The 9,513-nt window shown below is 33.6% G+C and overlaps 1 protein-coding gene across 1 annotated transcript; it reads right to left on the bottom strand.

Moving 5' to 3' along the window:
- Window positions 1-7,591: 7,591 nt before the first annotated feature.
- On the bottom strand, window positions 7,592-8,327 carry LOC104908992 (14 kDa proline-rich protein DC2.15). The gene has a single exon (XM_010698168.4). It carries the CDS (start codon window positions 8,239-8,241, stop codon window positions 7,849-7,851), a length of 393 nt encoding a protein of 130 aa, XP_010696470.1. The 5' UTR covers window positions 8,242-8,327; the 3' UTR covers window positions 7,592-7,848.
- Window positions 8,328-9,513: the final 1,186 nt, after the last annotated feature.

The raw sequence follows: 9,513 nt of genomic DNA, 5'->3' as shown, positions 1-9,513 counted from the left end.
TATCATCTATTATCCCTTCTCAATGTGCCTACGATCATTAAGCCAGAAATAAGGACTACTCCATAAGTTTTGAGTCTCCACCAAAGCCTCCATTTCTTACAAGTCAGCTCAAGCGAGTACTGATCCTCCCACTTAACCCTAGAGAAAATGTGGGTCACTAGGATATCTTGATTCGAACAAAGAGGGTGTGCATGTGTAAAAGCTTCCATACCTAGTCATTAACAGAAACATAAAAAATTAATAAAATTTCACTTAACCCTAATCTGTATAAATTATACTTTAAGTTTAACAACTAAACTTCATAAACAATTAACACTCACACAATCTGCAAAACCCAAATCCCAATTACAAAAAAAAATTATTTTAGTAAACATCAAACCCTAAGCGTCATCAACATGCAACAAACAAATCCAACAAAAAACAACTTAAACTAGTTCCAAAAATCGCCTTTTTAAACAAGAAAACAACCAAAAATATCCTTTTTGCTCCAGTTACACACAACAACCAAAAAGGTAACCATAAAGTACTAAAAAGGAAAACAAAAGAAATAAATGAAGTTCTGTAAAAAAAAAAGGAGTAAATGAAGTTCTGTAAAAAAAAAAAGGAGTAAATGAAGAAGAATATACCTTCTTCTGAAGTCTCTGTAATTCTTGGGAATTTTGGAGGTTTTGGTGTTGGCCACATACTATGATTATAAATGGCGTAAATGAAGAGGACAGAGTGTTGCAGTGATTTAAATAAGGAGAGTGAAAGAAGGAAAGTAAATATGAACAGTGAAAGAAGGAAAGTAAATAAAGACAAAGAATACAGAGAGTTGAGATAAATACCCGCGAAATAAACCGCCTCATTAGAAGTAATCATTAGGTGGCGTTTCGTGTTGCACACGCGCCTAGGAAAATGTACCAAACGGTGCATTTGACAGAAATTCACCCAAAAGTAACGGCCATCCAATTTCAGTACCTTAACTGGAACTTTTGAAAGTTCAGTACCTTAACTGGAACTTTTATCAAAGTTGAGTACCCTCCTATGTACTTAACTCCAGATTGCACCATCAATTACAAATATTTTTTTTTTACTAGATTAGGTTATTTAATTTTCTAAAAAAGACAGCAAAGCACACGCTTACGACATCTTTTAATTTTGTAGAATTAATTTTAAAGTCATATCAAATCGGTTTCGGTTACGGAACGGTGGCGGACTTAGGAGTAGTCCATCAGTAATTGAGGGTCGTCGGAGGGCGGTGAATTACGTGCAAGAGAACAACTGTGAGCCACCCTCGGGGGATGCGAAGAAACCCCCTCCGACGCTCAAGTCAACAAATGTCTGATAAGGATCTAGAGAGAGAAAGGTTAGAGAGAAATAAGTTATTTTTAGTATGAGAGAGAATGTACTTGCTGAAATAGTACTATTGGGCTATTTACAGAAGTACCGTTCATCTGACAGGATATGTAATCCTTTGACACGTGTATGACTATGATGAGTCTGTCTGGAGGGAAAATTCCCTTATTTTGTCCTTTTCGCCGGTGGCCGTGAAGGCTGTCTGAGTCCGCATCCAAAGAGGGTTTATTATGCTCTGATAAGTTGGCGTCCTGAGGTGTTTCCTATCGGACTCACTGTCGTATCCGATAGTGGACTTGAGTGACACCCATGCAAAATCTATAATAGAAAACAAAACCAACATAATTTTTTATCAAATTGGATTACGTATTATTTTACAATAGCAAAATACAATTTCTAATGAGATCTAAGACTTCTGCAAACTTCCTCTTACATCATTGTTTGTGACAATGTTATACATACAAATTAAAGCGGTCTATTAATATGTAACTTTACCAAGGATGTTTTGGCCTATTGGTTAAGATTAAGGTGCTGTGAACGATAGATCACAGGTTCGAATCCCCCCTCCCCTTCTTTGTACTTTGTACCGCCTTCGTGGCTCATATGGATCAAAAAAAAAATGTAAGTAACTTTCTTTCCATATTTATGATACTTCGTCCATTATGTTTTAAATGAAGTGTAGAGCCTTGGCATGAGATGTAAGAGAAGAGAGATATAGAGAAAAAGAAAGTAGAGATCCATGTGATGGAGAGAGATACAAAGAGAAGTAAGCATTAAATATACTTTCTCTGTTTTTTTATATGACCCGTTTTGACTTTTGACACTATTCATGTGCGTAACTTTGACTATCTTTTGTAATTTATACTTAAGAAAAAATATAGTCACGTGAGATCTTGTTAGATTCGTCTCAATGTATATTTTCATAATATCAACTTTTTTGTAATTTTTGCTTATTGGTTATTAGAGATACAAATGTTTAAAATAGTGCATTGGCATGTGTGCCCAAGAAAAATGGGTCAACTAAAAAATAGAGATAGTATATAGTAACGTTTCATTTATTTTGAATCGACATAAAATAGTAAGTGTTTGATTTCGGATCAGGAAAGTATGGTAATTTGTACTTCAACATACCATCAATTTATTAATTTATTCTTGCAACCTATAGAAGATAAGATATTGATATTGTTACCACTATTTTTAGAAACTGATTTTGCACCAACCGATATGGAAGTTGATCATCGAACAGACGAACACTAATTACCACTAGGTGAGTATCTTTGTGATAGAGCATCCACTCAAATTGTAGTAGAAGATTTTAGGTTCAAAGTTTAATTAATACTGTCTCCGTTTCTTTTTAATTGTTACACTTTGACATTTTACACTATTCACAAATTGCACTTTGACCCTCGTTTGTGATTTATACGTGAATAAAAACATAGCCATGTGAGATCTTGTTAGATTCGTATTAGTATGTATTTTATTAATATGTAGTTTTTATATTTTTTTATAAATACAAAATTAGAGATATAAAGGCTCAAAGTAGTACATCGCCATGCGTGAAAAGTGTAAGTGTAACAATTAAAAAGAAACGGAGGTAGTACTCCGTAACAAGTGGGATAGGTGGGTCAAGAGTCAAGACAATAATGTGGGCGACGAGGGGTTTAAAAGTAGAAGTGGGCTCAGTTGTTGGTGCATACCCAGCATTAGAATCATAACGATTGTCGTTAGTTACAGATTAATTAGCTAGGCCACCTAATCATAAAAATCCAACACTTAATTCAATTTCTTGGAGGGAATCTTTAGAAAAATTAGTGGTGGGGTTGTTGTAAACTTGTAGCGTTGTAGAGGATGTTGTCAAGGAAAACTTGAAGAATATGGAGGGTTTTGTTTGAGAGCTTTTTATTCAAATTCCTTTTATAGAGGGTGACAGCAAGAGGTAAAGGTGAAAGAAATAAGGGAATTGAAAGAAGAAAGAAAATCTCTAATGTAACAAAATTTGATAGAGTATACATCTATTCATGGGGCCTCAACCATCAGTTTAAGCTTTTGGTTGAGTTGGTCCTTTGACATGGTATCAAGAGCCAGCGTGACAAAAAGGTCACAGGTTCGAATCTCATGTATGAGGGAGGCTTGTGCTGTATCCACACTTCAAGCCCTAAGGGTTCTTGCGGGAGGGGGCGTGATAGAGTATATATCTATTCATGGGACCTCAACCATCAGCTTAAACTTTTGGTTAAGTTGGTCCTTTGACAAAATTCCCAAGTTACAAAAGTAAAATATGCGATCAAAGTAATGTCACATGTATATGTAATAAAAGTAGAATAGTGGAGTTGTGGACCATATACAATGTCTTATTAGAGTCTAATCACTAAACTTTGCGAAATAACAAGTTGGTAGTAGAGATGGTAAATGTTGACTCGATTCGACTTAACCTGAATATAGAGTCTATTAGGATTGAGGTTTTTCAAGCCTTTAAAAAGAGTTCCGATAATAGTACATTTAAATAAGCATTATTATGCCCAATAATAGTAGGTTTAAATTTGTTTTTTGAACATCCAATAACATTATAACATTATGTACTATTATCAACTGTACATGGAGTGTCGGAGTGATAAATATAGGTTTCTTTTTATTACAGATGAAGAGATGAATAAACTATAAATTTTTCCAGGTATATGTGCGTTTTTTCGTAATTTAATCTATGCATGGTTGCTGATTAGAATAAATTTCAAAAAGTGAGAGAAAAAAGAATTGTGTAAGCGTAATTGCATGGAAAACAAAATAGAAACCCTAGTTTTAGTTTAGATGGAGAACATTCATTCTACATTTGGTGTATTATGTACACGGTACATCTAAGACTTTATTTGCTCATTTGAAGCTTTTTTATTGTGTGAATTTTGCTCATTTTGGAGGTTTATTATGAGCAATTAGCAAAAAATTCCCTTAGGTGTACCATGACGGAGAAAAAATTGCCTTAACGGCCTGTTTGGTAATCGTTAATAAATTGTGGTAATGGGAATGAATTTCAAGTGTAATTTTATTAGGGAAGCACCCTTAAAATCTCCATGGGGAGACATTTTTTCTCCATGGGCAAGCAATCTCACCCCTAAACTTGTGTTTTTGTCTCCAAGGGGAAGCAATTTTCATTACCACTCATTACCACCCTATAAGGTGGTATTGGATGGGAATGAAAATTCAATAAGGAAAGTGGACACTTTAGGACAAATTAGCATTACCATGGGAATGGACAATGATATTTTTCACAAATTTACACACAAATTCATTCCCATTACCATCATTTATGACCAACTACCAAACGGGCCGTAAGTGTACTATCAACTATGATCATCGTACATACGGGTGTATCATGTATGATAAAAGTTGTTGTAGTTTAGATGATTTATAATAAGTACTTATGGGAGAAGTTTGATCTGTATGCTAGCTTCCAGCATATGTGGAATATCCGATCCTTTTTTTTCATTATTAGGTAATTAATGAGAAAATAGCTACAGGATCCTCCAAACCAGTGTATAGATTTTGTGGAGGATAAAATATGAAGCTCCAAGGCACAGTAAATTAAAGTAAAGAGGTTGAGAAAAATATGGAAAACATTAAATTTGCTATAAAACATATCACTGTAATTACTATGATTAATTTTTGTTTACATGTGAGCATAAGAGATCAGTCGTGGTCTGATTCCCTGTAAAATAGTCCAAAAATAGCTGTGTTTTTGGTCTGGTTAAGCCAAGTTGAAGTTGATCGATTAGCTTAAGAGAGGGGACCTTTTGTAAAAAGTGTGTCCCTTTCCCTTGAGCTTTAGTTGTTGAAATTGGCTGATTGTGTCAATATATATTTTAAGAAATAAACGAAAAAAATGATATATAGGACATAATTAATTAAGGGTGATCATAATTAATATTAGTATATACGTACGAACATTAACGTGTTTTATATTGGGCTCTTAATTTGAATATTTCGTGTCCCGACTTACCATGGAATGTTGTAAAGTTTTAAGTTTTAACCTCTGAAGAAATTTCTGAAATCATGTCGAAGATGAAAATTCTAAGCACAATTACTAACATTAAGGAGGCATAGTTCTATATGGTTATCTTGTATTTTGTAAAATTCTAGATGATGGAAATTTTAGTTATTATTTTGTACCTCGTTTTCTGAATTTCGTTAATAAACTGTTATCTAATTTATTAAAAAAGCTTTCCTAAAAAAATAGCCCTTAAACATCTCGTCACTGTCAAATTAGATTTTCCTATTAATTTAAGAAAGTTAATTAGGTCAATCACATTACCCTTTATAAATGTAATTTGCATAATGGTTTTCTTGATTATACTTTGATTAAGCCTTTTTTCTTAATTAGACAATCGTTTATTAATAGAATTTAGAGAATAAGGTCATAGAAGTTACTTTATACAAAATTAAAGATCGCCATCTAGCATCAAAAAAAGAAAAAAAAAATCCCACCATCTAAAATTTTACAAAACATGTACAGAGTCCCTATCTTATTATTATCTTTACCCTAGTTTTGAAGGAATATCTTATAACTCCTTCATGCACAAAACTAGAGTGCGTGTTTCAAACCGTAAAGGTGTTCATTTGGGATCCTTGGAGCTCTTATGAGTTATTCCAATAGTTGAATATTTTCATACGGAGTAATAAACTAAGTAGTGATGGTACGATGCATGCATTAATGTCTTAATTGATACCTATGTTGTTGTTCGCATAACTATGCAAATAAGTTATTCTTTGAATTAAAGAAGAAAACTAAACCACCCTTTCTTGTATTTTTTTTATAAAAAAAAACGATGCAAATAAGTCAACGATACTATTCGAATTTGGGCTTTTAATTTCAACCCAATAATGACTAGCCAAAAATCCCATCACAAAACCCTTTTGCGATGGGACAAATAACCAAAGAAAGACGGGAACAACCGTCACAAAAGTCTTTTGCGACAGAGTTAATGAGGGATTTTTCATCAATGACGACCCATTTTATGACGGGTTCGCGATGAAAATCCAGTTACTATTGGCCTTTAGAAAAGGGATTTCCTTTGGTTAATGAAACAATTTCTTGTAGTGCAATATTCCTTCTATATCAATTTGTCACATTAGGAGAACATTAGCCTAGATATCATTTATATATGACTGGCTACAAACATGAAATCCTTGTCCACTAGATATAGCTAGTCATATAGACCTACAAAGTGTACTATTTAGTGTAGATAAGTTACTTGAAAACCTTATTAATTTGTTTTCATGAACTGTTATAAATAGATTTTTAAAATCCTTATTTATTGAGTAACTAATTTTGGACGTTTAAAATAAAGCTGACTCTCAAGCCCCCCCCAAAAAAAAACTAATAGGTCACATTTAACTTAGGATCGACCATATTTAAGGAATTCAGCTAGAAAATCATATTTTGCTCACTAATTAATTTTTTATAATTCCACCACACTAGTGCTATCTATCTATCTCGTTATAATTGTTCGTTCAGGATGTCATTAGATATAATATAAAAGGGTTAATGATTCAAATTATTAGATTTAAAAAGTGTGTTATTTGTATGTACTAACTCCGTATTTTTTTTAGTTGCATCGTTTGCTTTTATGACACTATTTATCAACCAACTTTGTTAAAATATCTCACATCATTATATAAGAAAAATACATAGTCAATGGGGTCTTGTTAGATTCGTCTCAATGTGAGGATTCCAAATATCAATTTTTTAAAATTTTTTACTTACACCTTATTAGAGATATTCACGTTCAAAAAAAACGTCTCGACAAAATGTGAAAAAGCAAATGTTGCAACTAAAAAATACAGAAGTAGTATAAGACAATTAACATATATAAGTGACCTGTAATTTAGAAAGAGTTGTGTTTTTGGCAGATAAATAGAGTATTATAAATGGATAATGTGAAAACAAAATGCTTAAACCACATTACACATCTTAATTATATGCCAACTCTCCCATGTCATGTCATTCGTCTACGTAAATATACTGTTCATGTAAAAATGTGGGGCAAGAAAATTAAGCCTAGATTTATGCATATACACCATATACGATAGAACATGTGGGGCAAGGAAAAAAAGCTGAATAGATACATTCACATGCACGTAAAAATGTAGCAAAAAAACTCCAAAACAGAATTACAGTAAAACAAAAACATTACTTATCACTAGTACAACACATAATGCAATAATGTTTAACAACAAAGACAACAAGGGAAAAAGGCCAACGTACAATGCAATTAAGTAGTACACTCAAATTTCAAATCATAAATACATGCACATACATTATGTAATTTAATATAGAAATACAACCTAGTTATAGTTATACATACTAATGCTCATATTATTATGAACATTAGTATATAAATTCTATAAGCTAGGCATAAAATGATAAAATACAAATCAAATGAGATGATGAAAAGATAAGCCATCCATACATCATCATAAATTATCTCTTGTAATATCCAAAAATCAGCTTAGCTTAGCTTATTGACATTGAAAGCCTTTAGGAACATCTTTCTGGCATGCACTAAGTAGAACACTTAGAGAAATTGGAACATTCAAGTTGATACCAAGGATATTAGCCTTAATAGCAGTGCAAAGGCAAACAGCAGCTTCAACATCAGCAAGTCCTTTGATTAAGGCACAACACTTTGTTCCAGAGGGTGGGTTGCCTAAGACTGCATGGACTAGCCCTAGGACGTCGGCGCAAACGCCAAGCTTAAGGGTGTCAATAGGGCACTTATTACCTGAAGGGGTAGGGGTAGGGGTAGGGGTGACTGGTGTAGGAGGCTTGCAACCGCAGCATGCGTCGCAAACCGGCGTTAGGGTAACGAGGGCGACGACGAAAAGGGTGGTAATGAGCTTGGTGGTAGCCATGACTACTAAGTAACTAGCAAGTTTAAGCTAAGGGAGTTCAAGTTTTGGGATTGTTGAGTCTTGAGTGAGGAGGGGGAGTAGTGTGGGGGTGGTCTTTATAAAGGAATTTAGGGTATAGTATGTAAGTTGCAATGAAAACTTGAAAAGGATAGGAGTTAGCTCAAGTAGTCAAGTGGGTAGAGCGCTCCTTCTTGGTCCCTGTGGTTAGAGGTTCGATCCTTACTCCCAGCATTATGCTGGGGTATTTCCTATGCCTTACCAGTCAATGTGTTGGTATTTCTTATATAGGCTAGTAGCCTTGTAGGGATTAGTCCTTAATTAGGCTAACTTAATTTCCTAATAAAAAAAATGTAAGTTGCAATGAAAAGGGTTGAGACTTGAGAGTGTGTGAGTTGTATGTGTTTGTATGTTTGTGTAAAGTTTACTAAGCACCCATGTGATGTCCTGATCCTTTAAAAATCAATTGGAAAATTTTACAAAAATTATGAGACATAGAAAAGATCTAAAGAATACGAGGTGGGGTATATTTTGTTGATGGAAAATCACCTTCATAGTTGTTAGTTGTCTCATTTTGTATCACTCCTTTTTTATTACATTGGCTACTAGTGTAATCTTAATTAATTGAATGTGTACAAAGTTGTTTTTATTTTCTTTTTCCTGTGGTGATGGGAGGAGGAACTGAGAATTATCTCTTTGGGTTTAGGCGTTTAGCATGTTAAAACATTTTAGCTAGTTTTGGAAAAAAAAAACAATCAAGATTTCTTGTCGTCTACCAAAAAACTTACCTACGGCATCATTAATGGTATGCTTTGCATCAAGTCCAATAGTTCGTGATATTTTAGTTACTAGCCAAAGTTTGTGGTGTTTCGTACATTCAAGTCATACTAGTATATAGTTTAGGATGCTGAGGCTAATTTTGCCTTTCAAATATTATGTATATAAATGGTAGGGGTGCTCATATATATCAAACAGATTTTTTAGTTTTTGGATATTTCGTATCGGAACAGATCGGTGAATTTTCATTTTCGGATATCTGAAAATATTCGAAACATGGAAATTTTTCGGATATCCTATCTACAATATTCGTTTTCAAGGTCAGATATCCAAAACTTATTTTATGAACTTCACCTTGAAAAATATCATTTTTTAGTTTTCAGATATCCGACCCAAAATTTTTCGGATCGAATTCGGATAACATTTTTCTGAAAAAATTTCTGATCAGGTCGGATGTCTGAAATGAACACTCCTACCAAACGGAGCCTAAATATCAAC

This window comes from Beta vulgaris, chromosome 2 (assembly GCF_026745355.1).
Source record: "Beta vulgaris subsp. vulgaris cultivar EL10 chromosome 2, EL10.2, whole genome shotgun sequence".
In the NCBI taxonomy this organism is placed as follows: Eukaryota; Viridiplantae; Streptophyta; class Magnoliopsida; order Caryophyllales; family Amaranthaceae; genus Beta; species Beta vulgaris.
The sequence above is the reverse complement of the archived record's forward strand: the minus strand, read 5'-3'. Positions and strand labels throughout refer to the sequence as shown.

Coding starts and splice junctions, on each gene's coding strand:
- LOC104908992 (XM_010698168.4), bottom strand. CDS start 8,241: ATGGCTACCACCAAGCTCATTACCACCCTTTTCGTCGTCGCCCTCGTT.